Source organism: Pomacea canaliculata, linkage group LG13 (genome assembly GCF_003073045.1).
Source record: "Pomacea canaliculata isolate SZHN2017 linkage group LG13, ASM307304v1, whole genome shotgun sequence".
NCBI classification, from domain to species: Eukaryota; Metazoa; Mollusca; class Gastropoda; order Architaenioglossa; family Ampullariidae; genus Pomacea; species Pomacea canaliculata.
In genome coordinates this window covers 6,248,457-6,269,560 of record NC_037602.1, presented here as the reverse complement: position 1 = coordinate 6,269,560, position 21,104 = coordinate 6,248,457, and the positions used below count along the sequence as shown (strand labels likewise).

The window sequence follows — 21,104 nt, the reverse complement described above, 5'->3', positions numbered from 1 at the left end:
TGCTAGTTTGTACTGGAGCAAAGGGGGAAAAGGCTAGGCGGGTCGAGGAAGAACAAGCAATGGAGGGAGCGGAGCCTGGCAGCGTTGCTATGAGCTCCAGACCTCAGCAATCTCGCGCAGCCGTCTGGCACCTGCGTGGCGTCCTTGACGACCCGACGAGACCGGCGCTTGTGGGCGACATTTGCTTTACTTTGCTGCTCGGGTGGCATTTCGCGAGCATAATGGAGCCCTCCATACTCCCAGGGTAAAAATCTCCATTCAGGATTCTGAAAGCATTGGTGGTACCCCGAGGAACCGTCTGGTTCGCGGCTGACGTCGATTGTAATGTCGGGTTGACCCTTTCTGAGAGATATCTGTAAGAACCTGACTGTCCGTTTTGCGAGGTCGAAGTTCATCCATACCTCCACATATGTTAATAAGAAAACAAAATACAATCACACTCTTTGGCGTTTGCCATCATTTTCATTATTAAAAAACCGAAAAATTCTCCCAAGAAATGAAAAGTATGTCACTATCGACACTTAAGCCAAACTCGCCTCATTTTAGGAGAGTGTTTTCTTTGATTTTCTTCCTCACTTTTTAATAGCTCTGGCAAAGAGGTTCACGTAATTTATTAAGTTATACGGAATGTCTAGAATGATTCACAAGTATTTGGCCGAACAAAAGTTTGCAACTGACTTTTTAGTTCAGCTCTGGTAATTGAATCACTTTTCTTCCTCGCGTAACCGATTATAATTAAATTACATGTCCCTCGTGTGCTGAAGCTGCAGTTGAGGGTTGTGTGGTGGAGAGTAAGGGCTAACGGAGGTCTTGCGATTTCTTTTCCATTTTTTAATTTTTTTATTTTGCCGGAAGCAATTTCCGATGCCACACATGGGACCTCGCACCTTCTTCAGTAATTCACGTCTGGATTTTTATTGGTGATGAGCATGTAACCATTCACAAGTCTTTTATCGCTGCATTGCGTAGCGTCCCTTCGCGTGGAAAAGAGCGACAACTCGACGCCACCCAGCGCTTACCGTTCCTGACTCCCAGGTTAGTGTTACACACTCCGCATCTCATCTTTCACAGCACTTGACCTCAGTACTGTACTGAGTTTTAGACCCTCGAGAATTTAAACGTCAATGTTTTTTTGTCTATAAATTTTTAGCGTGTCATTCAAAGCCAGATTCTTCTTTCGTGAAATGCCAGGAGAAAAAAAAATATTTCTACGAAATATTGCACCTTAAACAAACAAATAAATTTTTTTAATGTGCGTACGTGGGGATGTTCGGGTGACTGGGTAGATAAGAGAAAGAAGGATGCTATATTTCACAAATTTGTTGTCTACACTGCTGCATTTGAAGTTCTTTCTCTGGTGAGTAATAAATAATAAAAAGAATGGGGGAGAGGCAGTAAGGATTTTCACACGTTGTGTGTGGCTTGTGTCTTTGTCCGTATTAACATTAGCGCTAAAGTTTTGTTCTCCGTGCGAAGCAGTGCAGCCATCCGACCGTCAGGAGTACGTGTAGAATATTCTAGAACATGGTGTGAGTGCAGACAGTTCGCGAGGTCACAGCTGCGAGACACAATTCCACGCATGCGCATAGTAAAGAGTAATTACTTCAATTGCTGCCATTTTTTTGTAGTAGACATGGGAAGTAACTCGAAAGGCGAGGGTGGCAAGGGAGGTAAGGTCGGGGTGACATGGCTCTGGCAGTGGTATATAGTCAATGAAGTGACAACCTTCGCTCCATCCCCCCACAGAAGTGTGTCTACAGAGCACGTCTCTGCTTTTGAGGATGCCTGGTGGGGAAGGCATAAATAAAACAATGGCTGCATCCGAGAAACCCTTCCACCAGGTAATACAATACATCCTTCTCTTCTTTCATCCATCCCCACCATGCGAACCAAGACAAGAAGCAATTAGTGAAATGTGGATACATTTTTTTTTTTTTGAAAAAAAAAATCAAGAACCCAACTCTGGAGTCTGAATTATTGGCTCACAAAATCAACATCTCTGAGAATGAAATTGGTTTAATATCAGACTAGTGTAAGACTCGCTTTTATCTTAGGTACCTACGAAAGTAAAAGGGATGGTTTCACATCAGAGTCGTGGAAATACCACAGGTTATCACGAAAATCTTGTATTACCCCTTTATATCTAAAGTTCCAGGATAAACGTGGTGGTTGTTTTCATTAAAATACCCGAGACATGAATGAAGAATATTTTCATGCTGACAAAAGTATACAGGAAATCATCATAAAACACATTGAAATGAAAGAACAATGAACCACTTCCATCTCTGCATTAGGCGCAGGGTCTCTGGACATAAAAGGCAACCACTTTTATGGACAGACAGAAAGAGAGAAATACCGGCACAGACAGACAGACAAACAGACAGGAAGACAGCTGACAGAGAACAAGGCAAACACGCAGATAATTAGTGTGGGTACAGGACAATTGTGGGAGGGAAAATAAAAGAAAATGACAAACAGCTGTACAACGCCAAACTGATTTATGTAGATACATCACATTCTGAATGGACACTGTACAAAGAGGGATATAATTATGTAACAGCTCCCAGTCAAAGCATATTGTCACAATATTCTGTAACATTTCCAGGCACACAATGAAAATATGCCATACAATATTGGCAAAGCGCGCTCTCACACTCTCTCACACACACACATGCTCATTCACGCAGCAACAATAACTGGCCACCTGTGGGAGGGACACAAGCCCAGTACCCCAGGCTGTGTGCCTTGCTTCTGTCCTCCTGTCCCCTCAGAAAAAAAAACCCCGGCCCTTAACTCGATGAATACTTCTTCAGGCGCCACCAGCCATGGCGACAGCTGGCTGACAGCTGGTGTCCTGCGCTAAGTCAATCTCTTCCTTGCGTGACCCGACTTTCATAAGGCTTTCTTCTCTTCTTCCTCTTTCGATTTATAACTACACTCTTTGGTTACGCGACTGTCACGTGATGTCTCATACGTGACGTGACTAACGACTCTTGTGTCTACACTGTAAGCCGTAGCATGTCTACAAACCAAAAACTTTATAATTTATCTTTTACATGCTGCCATTCGTCGCATAAGACAGAGCAGAGCCTATCAAATTTTTGAAGTATGAGGTTTTACAATCTTCAGTAAATAAATAATCCCTACTTTGTAACAAATTCGGGTAAAACCCTCGGCAATGGTTCACACTTTTTAATTAACCGTTTACATTTACCTGACAAACTTAACGTGCTCAAATGCAATGAACACTTTTAATGTTAAAAGTATGGAGGATACTATGCACGAGTAGAAAACCACGTGTGAGGTAACCCATAGAGAACAAGGTGGGGGAGGGTTCTTTTGCTCGCGCTTTTCTATGATAAATGTACCTACATATACAAATACAGGTTCCATTGAATCGCATTACAACACAACCATCGATTTCATCTGCCATGTGTCGTCGTCAACAAGTCCGGGTCATGGACGACGATAACGAATATGGCAAGTGTCCCTGATCAGCTGACTGACAACAAATAGTTAACAAAACAGACTAAAAAATTCAAACAAAGGGCGTTAGGTCATTATCGCTATTTTTGGATCCGTGAAGTCACCTTCTTTTCCTGATGCATGACATCGCCATGAATGATGATGTAGTATAAGTTGTATCATCTTGGCCTAGTTAATGCCAAATAAACAGTCTTTTTGGTGTTATTTTTCTCGTCGCTGTTTCCATCGATTTGACGTTCACTGTTCACAGCAGCTTTCTCCAGGAAAAAAAAAATTAATAAAACAAAGATTTGATTCCACGACACACAGTCCTGCAGACCGATGAGGTATAATGTTCCACACTTATATCTCGAGACTGAACTGACCTGAAAACCCTGCAGGTTCCGATCACCCCTCGCAGACACAATTCTCATTAAAGAAAAGAGAACTCACACGCGAGTAGAAACATGTTTAAAACAAATGGACACCGAACATGAGTTTAAACAAAAATCACATCATATTCATCACAAAAAATGCTGAAGCCGAACAGTCTGGAAGATGTTTTGAAAAAGAGAGAGACAAAGAGTGGGCAACAGACATGCGCACTGAGGACTCTTGAGCGGAAGCGCGTCACGCTAGGTTCTCCCTGTGTTCCGTCATGAAAGTTGTTTTGAGTTTGTTTTGTGCTGGTAACGGCAAGGCCACGAAGTACCGTTAATCTCGTCACTCATTTGCATCTCTGGGTGGGTTGCTTTAAATAGCAACCCCTCTACCCCTCCCTTCCATCCCCTTGCCCTCCCCCAAGTCCACCCCGATCTCCTTTGTCCAGTTCTGTAGGCGTTGTGCACTTCTGGAGACAACACTTGCGACACTTACAACACCGCAGCAGGTCAGCTTGGAACAAGAAGCATCTGAGGTAGACGAAATTCCGTTCCGAAATAAATTGAATCAACCTCACAGGCTTCTTCTCTCACATCTTCTGTTTCTCTCCATTTTCTTCTTTTTTTTTTTAGTCTGTTTATTTAGGTTTATATACTTTTGAGCAGGTCATGTGATGACGGAGAAGAGAAAAGAAGCCCCGAGAAAGAACACACACTCAAGCAGCAATGTCAGGCCAGACGACTGTGTGGCGGCATTGTGAGAATCGGGCATGCCTTCTGTTCTGCCATTTTCGGTGCCTGAAGAAAAGGAGAGAGAAAAAAATCATAGGCAAGATAGATGGAAAGATAGACAAAGGTCTACAGCGATGATTAAAACTGATGCACGGTGGGAAAAAAAGATGTTGGAGAAGAAGAGCAGGCCAGGAAAGGTAGAATTGGTGAGTGAAGCTAGAGTGTCATGCGGCATCAGATTAGTTGCTGCTACCAGTTCCATGCTGTTAATTACAACAAAGCCTTCGTTAACAAGCGATTACATAATATAATGACGAGGCTTAATTTTTTTTTAAATGTAAATAAATAGCAACTTTCTGGATTAATACAGTCAGCAAACAAGAAAAAGCTATTTCCAGCGATGCTATTTCTAGCGCCTCTCAAAAAAAAAAAAAGAAAAAAAAGCACAGCTTGAGGTAAACATAAAATGATTAGAAGTACTTTAGTCCTCACGTGTAAGGAGTGTCTTATATTTTCAGCGCCATTAGCCACGTGCAAATGATATATAAATAGCGCGGAGGAATCTAGTGTAAGCAAAGCCACAGACAAGCGGAGGCAGAAAGGCGGACTCTGGTGACGGAGGAGGGACTACAACTCACCTCGTTTGACGTTGAAGGTGTCCCCTGAAACAGAAGAGGAGACACGATAAGCTGTAGCCAGAGTGAACATGAAGTCTGAAACAGCAGAGTGATCCGCAGTCAAAGCATGAAACTGCCTAGAAGACACGAGAGAAGGAGAGAGGGAGAGAAAATGAAACATGGCTATAATGAAGTCAGAAATGACACGAGAGATACAGGCAGGCAGACAGACAGACAAAGACAAGACAGACAAGACAGGTCGATAAAAAGAGGGACAGGTGGGATGTACAGGTGCAAAAGAAAGTAAGGTGAGAAATGAAAGAAGCCGAGAAATTAGGAAAGTGATAAGGGAGGAAGGGTAAAAAGAATAAAGAAAAGAAGACAGAATAAGACTGCGTGATGAAGAGAAGCAGCACACACATAAATAATCATCATAATTATTGTACATATACATATACTACAAACATACAAACATTCATGCATAGCAAACATGAAATACAAAAAGAAAATAAGATGTGACTTAAAGGAAAAAAATCGGACAGTAAGAAAGACACAAAAGAAGAATTAGAAAAATTAAAACTATCAATTGGCTAAGAATTCAGAATCAAGCTTAAATAAACACCTAAAATCTTAAGTTATTTTATTAAATATATATTTGTAATAAGTGTTCATATTTGCTACAATAAATAAACAAAATACCCCTAAACAAATTTGTTTCCGGGGCAATATACAGGTTGTGTGGTCACAAAATACAGGAAGTACTGTGTGGAAGGACTTGATAGTAAGAACACATGACTGCATGATCTGCCAATGGCGGAGACACTATCGACAACATAGTCTTGTGGTTACTGTGCAATGCTTCGGAGCAAAGGGTTGTCCAGGACTCTCCCTTCAACTTGGCCCGTGCTAGACAGGGTGGACCACTTACAGCTCAGTGCATTTAGCTCTATCTGTTATACAACTTACGTAGTCTAGGAACAAGAATCTCGTTTATCATCAATCATCATAATCATCATCATCATCATCCCAGCACTGCCTTGTTAACTCTTTGTGCACTGAAATGTAGCCACATTAAAGTTTCGGGATTTTTGTGTTTTCTTGCTCCATTAAACCAATTCAGGGCCGAATCATTTGGTTCAACAACTCCTTCCTTTCTTTACGGAAGGTGGAGAGAATGAAGTTTTGTCTGCTTGGGATCTTACTGGTCAGCGCATATGGTCCAAACGCTGGTGTGAGATACTGCCAGATCCTAGTAGTACCGATCCAGCTTTATGGATGTGAAATGTCTACTCTGCATGTCCATAAGGAGAGGAGACTAGGCATTCGAGAAGAAGGTCCTGATAAGGCAAAGAACCCAAAACCAATGACCCTGTACACACCATGGTCACCAGGACAACCCTACTTCAGGACAACCCTACTTCAAGCTGGTCTAGTTTTGCCATGGGACCAGTCACAACTCTTTGTCCAAGATGGTCTTTCAATGTACCATTGGAGACAAGTCTACACCGCAGTAGGTAAAGGAAGAAATAGCTGACGAACGAGAAGGAATGGAGTGGTCCTGCTCATAATAGTCTAAGACTGGAGTGAATGGTGGGTACTGTCAGCTGCCTCGTCCATCCATATGCTACCCCTAGCGACCAGTTCCAGCCAAGGGACGAATGAATGAATAAATGACCGACGGACAGCAGAGGGAAACAATGTAAGATCTCCATTAAGATTTCGAGATTCAGACATTCCCTAGTCAGTCGGAACTGTTGCCATTGCAACTTTGTATTCATCACTGTCTCCAGGCTGTCAGGTTGCTGTGTTCTCGGTTCGAACACATTCTTACATTCTGTTTATCCTTTGCTGGCCTTTTCCCGGTCTCTCGTGTTTCTTTTTCTCTCTCTTTCTTTATGACTGCCTGCGTAGCCAATCAATCACATTTGTCCGTCTGCTCACCCACAACCTATTTATCTAATTATTAATGACAAATTTAAACTATAACGAATTGAGAGTTCAGTGCACACACTTGCTAATAACTAAAATAGAATTTAGCATCGTGCCCAGCATCCTGCTGTAAAGTCCCGCCATGTCACTCCTGATTAAGACATCAGTCTTGTAGCTGTAACGAATTCAACATAATAAAAGTCATTTAAAAATTGCACCGTACTTGTCCTTTAAGATTTTTTTTTTTTCGTTCAGTCGGTTGACTAGCAAAAGAGAGAAAGAAAAAGAAAATGTAGTTAAAAGTTAATATCGCGATACACAATCTGTTTTTATTTCTGCAGCCGCCCACCGTCGAAGCAATCACTCACAGGCATGCCCAAGAGAAGAGAATCTTATTGCAAACTTTATAAGCCGATGAAATGCAAATGACTGCTAGCAGAACTCAGTAACTTTGTTTTTGCCAGCGAAATATTAGAAGAGAAAGTGTCAATCAAAGGACATATAACCCTGGTTAGAACTTGATCTTCTCTATACTAAAGTTGTTCTGTGTTCCTCACATATCAATTATTGAGAGAAGATACTGCCTGTGTGCTTGTCTTGATGTCAGAATGTGGAGCAAAGAGTGGTGTACCTACAATATAAATAAGCCAACGAGAAAGGGAGAAGGTAGAGCGAATTAAATAAAAACATGAAAAATACATGACATATCCATGTCTATACAGACAGTATACATGTAACACACACATCGTGAAGCTGTTTTGTTTATTCTATTGAACAGCGTGGAGGTGTGCGTGTGTTTGAGTGAGAAAAAGAGAGGCTCTGCTAGCCTACACGGTTTATCCGATTTGAACCGAACTGGCATCCCATGCTGCTCTTGGATCTGGTCCGCGAGCGCTGCGAGCCCTGACAGCCGGGTAGACAAAAATGATTCTTGCTAACTCTAGCTAGAGAGAGTTAAACATGTATGCATCGACTTAAATGCATGCACTGTAGTTACACCACTTTGTAATTTCTGAACGCGGATCACATATCTAAAAATATTTAATCCAATTCTAACATCCTGACCTCTTTACTTCCCCCTTCTCCACTTTTTTACGCATTCAGTCCGCTTACATTATCTGTTAAGACGGGTTTAAACTGCTCAGGCAATTTTCTCAGCTGCTGCAACTTGTCAGCCAATCTCGCTCTCTGCCAATAAATTCGACGGTCCGCTCACCTGCTCCCTTACCTTTAATTCAGAGAAGTGCCATTAAAAATAACAACAGCAATATTATCAGCGCCTGGCATGCCAGCTATTTTGTCACTGGTACTATACCAAGCACTGTGACATCAGTGGTATGCATGAATAGATGCCATTCCACCCATTCCCCATCCGAGTAACACCGCAGATTACACCCAGAAGACTTCCATCCTACGAGCAAATTACGAATACACACAAGTAGAATTTGGCCTGAGCGATCTCAAAAACTCGGAAAATAAGCATCATCATCTTTTTATTTTTCTTCGTATTGTATCACGAATTTATTTTATTTGTTTTTAGAGTGTGCGATGGCAGACTCCCAATGCCCTTATCGCCGGTGAATGGATCTCGCGCAACTATAAATAGCCCTGAAGACATTGGCTGAGAGGAAATCAGGTTTTTGCGGGCGTTTGAGGGTTTCCTGGGTATGTAGGAACCAACAGTGTGAAGACGTGGACAAGAGCATGAACAGGGCTTCCCTGGATTCAAGGTTTCCACGGAGCGGAAAAGAAATAAATGAATGATAAGAAAAAGAGAAATATCAAAGAGGCACAGCGATCCAAGCAGATAACAAACGATGTATATATAGATATAGATATAGATATGTATTATTAATATAACTGCGATTATCACATCTGGTTCATTTTATTTTTCTCTTCACTGAGGCAGTCCTGAGCAAACTACTGTGTTACTTATAATCAGTACAAACTGTTATTTGACTTGTAATGTGACTTGACTTAATCTAACACGATTTGAGATATGTAACAAGGTTCACATGGTTTTATTGACAGACACTTTATACGCCCCCCAAAAGCAGTTAAAAACCTTTAAATGACGATAAAAATGAAAGCTGAGAGTGTAAACCCAACAATAACAGATGATTTATTTAGCATTCCAGTGTCATTCAGTTCATTTCACCTGAAAAAAAAAACCCACACAAAAAATGATGGAGATAGCAAATCTCATTACCTGAAGTTTTCTTCTTCCTTCAGATGAATATTTCAGTTTTGCCAGTACGCCCAGGGAATATTATAATGAACAGAACAGAGACCTCGTTTGTCTAAAGGGAGTGAATAGCGTCAATTAAACCAGGGGAGCTAAGCAAACTCGCCACTGTCAACCTAATCAGATACAGCCAGCTGTGCTTGCAGCCAAAAGGCGGCAAAAAGGTTCCAGAAAATCTCAGGAACACGTGCAAACGGATATGCGCCCTCCCCACGTTGGTGTTCTAAGTACTTGAGACAAATATTTAAAAAAACCGAGTCTCGCTCGCCCAATTTCGGTGCATTTGCTTCCGTCTGGAAAATTAGGTTTGGGGCACTAATGGAAAAAAAAATCACAGAAAAAAACCAACAACAGGGAAATTCCACACAGAACGAGACTCAAACTCAACAGACATTTAAAAAAAATGTCATTAGAGTTTAATTGGTTTATTTCGATAGACTGAATGATAATGTAGATACTGTCTGCACGCAGGTGTGTTTGGTACAGGTGAACGGCATCGAGCAGTAAACAAATAGCAGCGATAAAACATGCGTTATTATTATGCGTTATTGATTTTATTTTATTATTTTTTTTGAAAGACAGAACTGTCCGCAAGGCTTATGGAATATATTCTAACTGCTCCAACCGTTATTAACCGTGTGCTCGAGTCTATAAAGTTCTGCATGAAGTTTTCAGGACACTAATGCTTCTTGGGGACGAACTTTCGGGACATTTGATTGACGGACAATATGATGGACAAACTCCAGAGTTGATTGCCAATACATCTCCCAATACATTTGACAATACAATGCAGCTTTAAAGCACTTTCGATGTTTGATGTTTCGACATTTTCTGTTAAGATCAACTTTTAAGTAAAACTCAGAACCGTGCAGCCTGGTGTTTGCTCTCACGACCGTTTGTATTCCTAGCCATATCTCTTCTTTTTTAAATATTTACTTTATACAATTTGTGTCTTATTTGTCTTATTTTGGTTTATGTCTTTCGTTAGGTTTAAAATTTGGGATCGTTCTAGTGATGGGACGGAGATGGAGCCTGAACAATCTTCGTTTTAGCTAGCGACAACGGTTATTACCATTAGCCAATCATTAACCATGATGTGTATTCTGACATCAAAACTTCATCTCTAATTTTATATTTGTATCACAAACTGTAATGTGATACTGATCGTTCCCGAGATTCTTTCCCTTTTGCTATGTTTGTGTATCCGTTGTGTGTGTTTCTATGCGTGTATACATGAGCCCGTGCATGTGTGTTTGTGCGTGTGTCTGTGCCAGAGAGAGAGAGAGAGAGATTACAGAAACATACACATTGACGTCCAACGTCCCAAAGTTTCCCTGGGTGGTATTCGCTGGGATTCAGAAAGGATGAGAAAGGACCACGAGACGACATCACGAATAGGTTCTACGTTCCGCAGGAAAGTGGATGGGAGGTTTTTTTTTTTAATTAAAAGATTAAGAAACAGTGCTCTGCAGAAACTCTATGCGTGGGTGTCTTTCGGAAAGTAAACAAGAACTTTAGCCAAAGGAGGTCGCAATTACGAAGTGGCTTTGAAAGAGGCTATTTATAGGAGGAATTGTCAACAACAGCATCTGCAACATCATCAGCGTTAAAAGGAAGTTTCGTAAGACTTCAGCTCGCGGAGACACGAAGAAAATAAAATAAAAAGCAGCACCCGTGGAATTTCAGTGACATGAGTGAAACCTCGCAAAGTCTCGTTCTCTTCCGCCACGCGAACCAATCGTCGTAAGAGATGGTCTGCGTGACGTCTGCAAGGAGTCTTTTCTTGCCTGCAGCATTACATTAGACGGAGGTAGCAGAGCGGACCAGACCCTTGTTGACTTCTGCATGCAGACAGACAGACAAGCCAACAGGAGGAAAGGGTGGAGACTTTGGGATAAAAGGGTAGAGGGTAGGATGAGGGATAAATGACTTAAGATACCCATGCAACCTACTGTTCGTGGATGGTTATGGATATGAACAAAGATGGAGGTGACAAAGACACAAATAGATGTGTAGCATATACTGAACAGGACGACAAACACACAGGAAGAGAGAAACAGAGAAAGAGAGAACAAGATAGAGAAAAAAAAACAGATGTCTTAGGATTCTCATACACTCACTCTGGTGATGCAAAATCTCAGATAGTACTTTCGAGAAGTCCTCTCGAGGACCTAAAAATTTTGGTTGAGTAAACATCATCCCCGGGTGTCAAACCTCAACACCAGACAACTTGAGGGTAGAAAAAAGTAAGAGTAGTGGGAGCGGAAAAAAAAGAGGAAACAAAAAACGAACAGGAAGAAGATATTTCCTGTGCAACCTTTGCTGAGTTTATCCAACTGCTGGCCAGCCATGTGTTGTGGTAGAGCAAGATTTTAGTCCTCCCTTCTCGTGTCGGTTGATGCCAAGGAAAAAATGTGAGCCGACAAGAAGAGTAAAGAAAAAAGTGTGAACAGATATGAAGTGTTTAATTTATTAATTCACAACTAGCGTGGGTTTCTCAGCCACAGCCAAATGGTTGATAAACACAAGTAAAGGCGATGGAAGATGTGCGCGATAAATGATTCTGACAGAAGGAAAACTGCTAATGCATCCCCAGTACAAAAAATAATGACTTAAAGCACAACAAAATTAATTGCATTGCAAAGAAAAAAGAAGGTAGGAAGTGTCTTCGCTATATTTATCGCAGAATAATTTGAACTGAATGACACTCAAGCCCTCGGAACAAGACTGAAGTCTTGCAATAAACATGTATGCTCGATTTCACAAACAACTGTAGAAATTGAAAGCTTAGATAATCAAAATCTAGTTCTCCATTCAGCCTTCCACATTCTGTTTCTCTCTCTCTCTCACTTACACCCTCTTATACAGCTGTCGGTAGGCAAATAAGTGTATCATACGCATAATTTCGCATTAGTATGCTCGCATTTTTCTGTTTTGTCATCTCTCTCTTTCTATCCCTAGCTTTTGGGCTCTTTTAAGTCTTTTTTTAATTTCTTTTTCATTTTATCTTTCGTTCGCTTTTCTCTTTTTTCTCTCTCCTTCCTATATCTGTTTTATTTTCCTTTCTCTCTTTTTATCTATATCTGTTTTATCTTTCCCTCTTCATCTTTTGTATCTTTTTCTTCATTTATTTCTCTCAATTCCTTCCTTTCTATCTCTCTTTTCTCTGTCTGCTTTACATTTATTTATCTCTCTCTTATCTTGAGCTTTTATTTTTCTCTATTCCTTCCCAACTCTCTCGCTCTCTTCTGTCTCTATTTTCATTACCACTCTTTCTATCGTTCGGTTTCGTTTCTCTTTCTTTCTCTCATAACTTGTATCTACTTTTCTGCATTTATTAATTCTTTCCTTAGTATTTCTTTCTTTCTATTTCATCCATTCTCTCTCTCATCTTCGTTTTATCCTTTCTACCTTCCACCTCTTTTTCTTTCTCTCCTTCCTTTCATCTCTTTTCCTGTTTCACTCTCTTTTTCGGTTTGTTTAGCTCAAACGAACGTGCGTAAGCACGAAGTCAGTGCGGACACCACTGCGCGCACACCAGGATGGAGGCGACCAGCCAGCGGACCTGCCAAGAAACACACTGCGCGCTCGGCACGCTCGTAAAGTTCTTCAATAACGTGCGTCCATCCATCTCAGTCACCCGCACCCGTCCTCCCAGCGTTACAAGGTCTCGCGGCGGTGATTTCACTCGGCGAAGTGCAATAACAGAATCCCTGCGGTCAAGATGCCTTATCACACTTAACACGTTCGCTGGGATCGTCTGACAAAAGGATCTGTCTTTCTATTGTCATGGTCTGCTTGTTTCTGTTTGTGCTTGTTTACACTGGTCCATGTCAGACTTGCTGCATTTTGCCAGGCATTACTTTATATTTGGACAGTATGGAAGTGATAGGTATCATGTACACAAAATCGAGTGTGAAAAGGCTTTTGACTCCCAATTGCTCAAACCATAAAATCAGTTGGTAAGATACGTAGATGTCAATGTTTTAGTTTATTTTCCTGAAGTAATAATCTTTCTTGTTCTGTCTTTTAAATCAGATATTAAGGTATAACGCGGATTTTTTTTTTTTTTTTTTTTTTTTTACATTTCTCTATTTTGTTTGTTTTGCAGCTTATTTGTCTTTCATGATCACCATCAATCTAAACACATGTTTTGTAATCTCTACTTCATCAGTCTTAAAAATAATACAGGAAGCAGTTGATCTTCGATCTCGTGAAAGAAGTAGTGAATCGAGATAAACGATGACAAAGTTGTGTTAATCAGCTTCAGCTTGGCTCCTAATTAGTTTTTGTTTTGTCCGTTCGCTGGGTCAGAGTGAAAAGTTCTGTATCGACTGGAGCAGCGAATCTGGGAACATGAGGGCGTGAAAGAAGAATAAGGAAGCAAGCGGGCCAGAGAAAAAGAGAGGAGAGAAAATGAGAGCAAAGAGAGCCATTAAGACTGTTGATTAGATTGGAAGGACCGCAGGAAGGGACGAAGGAAGTGCAAGGTCTCCAGTAATCACAGCAGACTCGGACAGGAAGACGCACTCACGTGCAGCACGTGGGCTCCGACACCGCGGCGGTTGCGACTAAACCCAAGATGGCACATTGCCCGTGATGCAAAGTTCAGGACCAAACAAGTGACCTGCTCTCATAAAATGACACGGACAGATGTTAGATGGACGGAAAGACAAATGGAAAGACAAGCAGACAGGTTGACAAGGGGAGACAGATGCACAGCCGAACGGTAGTCAAACGATTATTTAACAGACATGACTAAACATAGCGAAGCAACATTTTTTTAAAAATTACATAAAGTTCCACTCACACAGACTGATTGTTTTAATCCTGTTAGGACTGCAATGGTAAAGAAGAAGGCAGTGAAATGTGTTCACTAAACAATTTTTTTATGAAATACAGAGTCAACGTAACATTAGAAAGATATCTGACATTTGCTTGCATTTTTATTTATTTTTTATTTATTTTTTAGGGAAGGGTGAATTTTTCTTTTGTAAGTTTTCGTTTTAGCTGTTTCGGATGGAGAGATGGACAGACAGCTATTGCGAGCAATTACTGGTTCTTGATGACCCTGAGACTTCCGGTTTTCAAAAGTCCACGGAATTTGCTATGATTGACAGCAAATAAAAAAAAACACTTTGTAGTGGCTAAGATGATTGCTGTTCTACACTTACTTTAAAAAATTGTCGTCTTTATGCGGCAGGTTTGTTTTTGAGTTTATTTTTTTAATACAAAAAGTTTCTTCTCCTGCACTCTCTCTCTCCGTCATCTTATTCTCGTCATGGGCCTCACATCTGATCCAGGGTATCAACATTCAGTTCATAGCTTCTGCAGAATTATCGATTCAGTATTCATTCAGAAAAAACTCCAGACTCGGAACTGGAAAGTAATCTCTCCAAACAAGATATATAACGGAAAATGGGAGAGTTGATGGGATCAGGAGAGGGAAGAAGAAAAAAATGGGCTGAGGAGAGGTTGGGGATAGCACTCAACATTTGGTAGGTTAGACAATGGACGGCAAAACGTGAAAATAAATCCATGTACCAAAATTTAGAATAAACCAATACAATCAAAATAGAACACTTGATGGTTTATATTCAGATGTGCTCAAAATTTGCTTAGAGAAATGTCTGGAAGCACTTCCTATATTCTTTTCTTCCTTTGATTTACCTAGTTTGTTTATTCCCTGGAACTAGACTTCCCTTTCCGAGCAGTCTGCAGTCTTCATCAATATTGGACCTCACTGAACACTACTGTGAACACTACTTACTTATGACAGGTTATAAAGCATGCTCTCCCCTGTCGGTCTTACCTCCTAGCGCCCCCAATTTCTTCTTCTTCCCGACATCCTCTGCCAGCTTGCGTGACCTCTCGTTCGTTCTCACCGTGTCTACGTAAACGACACACATACACACACACCAACTTTGAATAATTTGACTTTTCTTGCCCATTTCCAGACTGCTATCATAGTTACTCATGTGGCTAGTAAACCAGATCCTTTTAAGTGTCACGCCACTGCAGTCCATCTGTGAAAAAGTACTTCCATCAAGATAAGTATGATTCAATGCGGCATTGCAAGTGTAAACATGTCAGAAGGAAATACCAGAGTCCTTTGCTCAGTCCTGTCTAGACACGGCAGACTTCGAGGAGGACTCTTCACTTCTGCAACTAGGAAGGATCTTGTCAATGGTCCTTTAATGAACTCAGTTTGGACATACTCTGGCGATGTTGCTGAGGCTTAACAGCCATTAAATTATCGTATTGTGTGCTAAACAAGCGCAGAGGATATCAGATTACGAGCTTGTCCTTCACTAATGCCTGCAGCTGATTTTGTTTCAGCTCGACTGGGATGCCAGATGTAATCTACGGTGAAGAATAGTGGCTACAGGCAAAGGTCAACTGGACGTCGAAGGTGGGGAAAGGTCAAGAAAACCCTGATTATCAAACCTCGCTAGTGTGAATCCGGTGTCAAGATTTCTGTTCCCCTTGGGTCCACCTGTCCCAACTGCGAATACCGTGACATGTTCTTTATATCGGCCTTCCATTGGCTATTTAACACGTGTCCTCTCAGTCATCCAATCACATGTAAGGTCAGGGGCACAGGTTTGAACACAGCCATGCTTTTACGCGTTATCTGCATTTTGTTTCAATGACTAACACCACAAGAGTTCTGATATTCCTAAAAAAATCTTACAAAATGAATAAATGATAAAAATGAGATATCTAACTTTTCAGCATTGAGATGCTTCCATCGCATGTCAAACACAGATTTACTTTTCTCGATCGACTACGCATGCATCTGTTGGCAAACTGCGAATGCGCGGTGCAGGTTTGGAAAAATGGATGTACGGGAATACTGAAAGCATGACAAGAGCTCAGTACAATGAGAGTGCAGTGGCGCCCTGGACGAAAATAAGTTAATTGAGATCAACAATGCATGACTGAACTGCCATCTCTGTTTTTCTGCAGTGCACATAAGTACATCAGCACGCGTGAATGTTACATAATTTATAAGTTCACACACTATTAATTCAAAATTAAAGCTAATGACATTCTTCAAAGCCTATGAAGATACACGATTAGTTAACCTGTTAAAAAGTAGGTATCTGTTACCTTTGAATGTGAACGAGTTAAAATACGAACAGAAATTATGAACGCCTTGTAACTGGTCACCTGGCAAAGGTTAACAGTTAAGAATGGTTATGAAGAAAACTTCTCTCCGATTCACATAAACAAGGTAAGCAGAATCTGTGTTGGAAGAAGACTTTCTCAAGTTTTTTCTTTAGCTCAGTGTGCATAAGCCAGACGCGACAGTCCGATCAGATGCTGGGGCTGAGATAAGAAGCAGCATCCGGGCATCCCAGACACCATCTTGCGAAGCTAAGCGCTTTAGGCCAACGGAACAAGAAGAGTTTGAAAACGCATATTTTCGGATCCAACTTCAGCGCATCCATGGCTAGACAAACACACTGGAGTGCTAGGCTGCCAGGAACAGTGAGGGCCACTCTATGAATTATTCCATAATAATCTTGCCTCAGACGCCTGCCCCTAACTAAATCAACTCTATATGCGCACAGCCGTATGCGCGCGGTCACGCGAGGCGGGAAGCAAATGAAACATTCCCCCCAGACACTGGAGCGTGACCCTGGCCTTTGCGTGCATCCCCCGTGTTTAGCTCTCACCCAAATATCCCCCAGTCGCTGCATAGATGAGGTCTAGAGAGCTGTCGCAGCGGTAACGGTCATAAGTAAACCTTTTTTTCTTACCTGAACTTTATGAAACTTGTAAGTATATTACTTGTTGATAATGTATGGACTCTACTAATGGCCCCTTTCCTAGGATACGACCTATTGGTTCGTTTCTACAGTATTCTTCACACCCACAATGTGTAGGAATATTTCTGCAGCTGTGGTGTATGGATTCATTTCTTCACCTGTTATTCACTTCTGTTGAAATGGAGATTGGATAAATTCATACACCTTTATTTATATAGCTACGGTGTGTGGATTTACTTCTACATTTGTGGTTTGTAAATTTACTTCTAAAGCTTCTAAATTTATTTGACAGGTGTGTAAATTTATTTCTTCAGCTGTTCTGTCAAATTTTTTCTCATCCACCGTGGTGTCAGAATGAAGTTTCTGTCTATCTGTTTGTACACGTATAATATATTCAAATCTGACTGCAAAAAGACCATTCTGCTAAATACTAGCTTGGCTACATAGCCCCAGGGCCTGTGCTGGGAGGTCACGCAGCCCGCGCCCAAGACCTACCGTTGAGGACGTTGACCCGGAAGCTGGTGACGTCCAGGCTGGACGTGCGACACACGTAGAAGCCGGCGTCCTTCAGGCGAGCGTTCTTGATCTCCAGGGTGCTGAAGATGGTGCCAGTCGACAAGGGTGTACGATTTACGGATGTACACACCCTTCGATTCGCTTGTCTGCAACTTTTCGCCATCACGGAACCAGTCGAGGTCGTCGGGAGGCTGGTCCTGCGCCGTGGCGTTGCAGATGAGGAAGATCTTCTCTCCTTCGTCCACGAACTTGGCCCCCGTTATCTGAATATCTGGCAGAAAAGGAAAACAGAAAGATTAATACTCGAACTTTAGACGAACTGTGATATCTCTTGTATCTAATTTTTATATGTTTGAAAAGTGGAGGGCAAACAGTTCCCTTGCCTGTATGGTCCCCATTTTTATGATTCGTTTAGCAGCGCGCACACTCTGCAAATGAAATTCTTAGCCACAAAGGAGTTTGGTCTCTGCCGATGCCATTAAAACTAAGGGTGATGAAACGTTCTCGTTCCTAAACAGAGTGTCGGTCACCGGGTATAAACATTTCCACAGAGACAAACTGTACACGATTATTGAGTTCACAGCTTCAGGGTGGCAGTGTGTGACGAGAAGTCATGGGCGGATGAAAGAGCCGACGAAGACGATGAAACAAAGAGGATGGAAAACAGATCGCACATCGTGAAAGATAGTTCCAATGAACTCTTTTATCGCTCGATGGAGACCTTCTTGAAAACAGATTAGCACCGACATCGGATCCTTGGCGACTATTGTGAAAAGCTTCACCAGCACGCTTCGGTTGTCAATGTGTCAGCACACACACAAACACACACACAACAATAGATGTCGAAAGGCAGAAGAAGGGCAGAAACAAATATCTTTGATCAGTTGCAGAAGAGAATTTCAGGAAGGTTAAAGAGGAAGAGCCTCTTCTGAAAAACACCTAACACTAGGGAGTGGTGAAGACAACAAGTACTTACTAGGTTTTTTCGGCTCCCTTCGGTTCGTCTGAAAAAAAAAAAAAAAGAAGACAATTCGTAAACGAAAGCTGAAAGACTTTGTTAAGTTTGGACGATTTTGTTATCAAATTGCATTTGCAAAACGATGTGCAAGAAATCACACACAAAGAGAGGGAAACGTGTGAACCATTTGTTTGATGTAGAAACACAAAAACACAGATGCACACACAGCGATTAGTTTAATAAGTGTGAATATGCACACGTGCGCGCACACACACACATTGATCACACCTTGTCAAAATATGAGTCCATCGGATCTCGCTATACGAATGCTAATCTGTTAGCCATGCTTATTAGGCCAGCAATCTACATGAATGTTCTGCACATTTCCCAACTGGTCTCTGCACTGTGTCTCTTGACATTTGCTATCTACAAGAATTAATTAATTGTTCCTGGACCATGCATGCCAGATCGCCCAGGAGAATTGCAAAGCCACACTTTATAAAAAGCTGAATTAATCAAGGAATAAAAAGTTTGCAATTGTTGTTTCAAAGGTTGAAAATTTGAAGGTGTATATCATGAAAGGCCGACATGTAACACTCCCAGCGAGGTACACCCGCCGTGGGAAAGTAGATATTGTACACCAGGGGGAGAATTTCTGAAGTCAATGATTTCTCAATTTTCATTGTCTAGTTTTTTTTTAAGTGGAACATCTTGGGAAACTTTTTTGTAAAGTATCTGAAGATGATTAATCCACAATGTAAGGATGAGCATTGCTCACTGCTGGTACATGCTAAACAGCAGCATCTAGTAAAAGACAGATGAATGTTTATATAACAGTGTTGTTGGTCAATTTTTATATTAAGTTAGCAGGTGAATGTTTGTGGCAATTAAAAGACAAGCAGCAGCAACAACACACACAACCTCCCCATTCTTGCAAATACTTTGCACACGGACACCACCTCCTCTACACACAGACAACCACAAACACACAAACCATACTGACACACACACAAAAGGAAGGGGAATGAACGGAGTGTCCACACAGAAGAAGGGGGAAGACGGGAATGAAGAGCGTGTTTGGCTGCTACAGAGGGTCAGAGAAAGAAAATTAAATCTGAATAATTTATTTATTTGTCTCCCCACACGATCAAGGGAGACTAGTGCTGGACACATAAAGTACAACATACTGGCTAACCACATCAGGGACAAAGACAAATGTTGAAATGTCAATACCAAGGTTTGCTCTGGTTCTTGTACACGTGTCTAGTAGAGGTGGGTGAATAGGTGAACAACGGGTGGGGTAGCCGGTGTACAACCCCATCTGTCTGAAGTTTTGTATGTAAACCCAGTTATGTACGACAGAATGTACTGTTGGAATTACCAATCATTCCCCGGGCATATGTGTGCTGCGTGGTCCACCTCAGCTAATAATGAAGAACTCGACATGAGCAGAACCAAAGTATCCAACAAACCTCGAGAGGATAGAAACAAACGAAGAGAAATGCGAAGACGAAAATAAAGAAGACAAAGAAAGACTCATGACGGATGTAGAGCCGGGGCGAAAAAATTCCCTTTTCGATAAGATGTATTCATATTTAAGCCAATCAACAAGTACATCACAGGCGGCTTTTCTCTGTTCTTGGAAGTACAGATCGTTTAGGCTTGTATTTCCGCCCCCGCTACATGGCAGATGGCTTTGACCAACCTTCCCTGCTTGGACATGACACAAAGCAGAAGGGCCGTGTGCAAGGTCTTACAAGAGGTTGGGACAGGACTGAGCCATGTCTGGACTTTCTAGAAACCCGCAGGAAATCGTGGTCTTACAAGCCCAGAAAGGAATGGACTGGGGACAAAGAATCTTGGAGTCGATCAGTCGCTCCTTAGAAATGAAGAAGAATGCATTGTTTCATAAGGATTTACGGCGGGCTGAGAGGTACCTCAGCGTGGTGTCTCTTTCAAGAGCGTATCGACAACCTCTCGGCCCTCCACTGATGAGAGTAGCCAACCGCAGATGAGAGCAAACACGACAGGAATGTGGTGGGGAGGAGCAATCGATGAGTTCGGTCCGACACTTTCCTGCAGCCTCGATATGATTTGCGTGCCTGCCATTAATAAGCGTCCAAACTTATCTGTAACTCCATTTTGTGTTTCCGATAAAAGCTGCTGCAAGCTGGACCATCGATTCCTCTGAGAGTATTCTGATGATGTAACAAGTGGACAACCTGCAGCTTGATATGTGTCTGTTTACTTCCATCTTTCTCTTAGTTTATGTGTTGTTTTCTGCGTAGGTATTTTTTTTCTCTCTCTCTCACCCTCTTCCTCTTGGAATGAAGGAATGTTGTTGAGAACCGAGAAGATGAAGCGAAAGGAAGATACACTTGAAAATATTAGTCAACTGATAAACAGAATTAACAAAGTCTGAAATAAATAATCTGCGATTTTAATTCACTCGAGGACAATGGAGTGGTTAAAATACAACCTCGAATA

General features: G+C 41.6%; 1 protein-coding gene across 3 annotated transcripts; it reads right to left on the bottom strand.

Annotated features, from left to right (window-relative positions):
* Positions 1 to 1,909: 1,909 nt before the first annotated feature.
* LOC112553929 lies at positions 1,910 to 18,683 on the bottom strand. Of its 3 annotated transcripts, XM_025221420.1 has the most exons (5): positions 18,636 to 18,683; positions 17,639 to 17,930; positions 15,181 to 15,258; positions 5,216 to 5,239; positions 1,910 to 4,643 (listed from the first exon to the last, which is right to left on the bottom strand). In XM_025221420.1, exons 2-5 carry the CDS (start codon positions 17,820 to 17,822, stop codon positions 4,513 to 4,515), a joined length of 417 nt encoding a protein of 138 aa, XP_025077205.1. In that variant the 5' UTR covers positions 17,823 to 17,930; positions 18,636 to 18,683; the 3' UTR covers positions 1,910 to 4,512. The 3 variants fall into 3 exon arrangements, with proteins under 3 accessions (XP_025077205.1, XP_025077206.1, XP_025077207.1); XM_025221421.1 differs by lacking the exon at positions 15,181 to 15,258 and having other exon boundaries at positions 5,216 to 5,290; XM_025221422.1 differs by lacking the exon at positions 15,181 to 15,258 and having other exon boundaries at positions 18,636 to 18,681.
* Between the last annotated feature and the right edge of the window lie 2,421 nt (positions 18,684 to 21,104).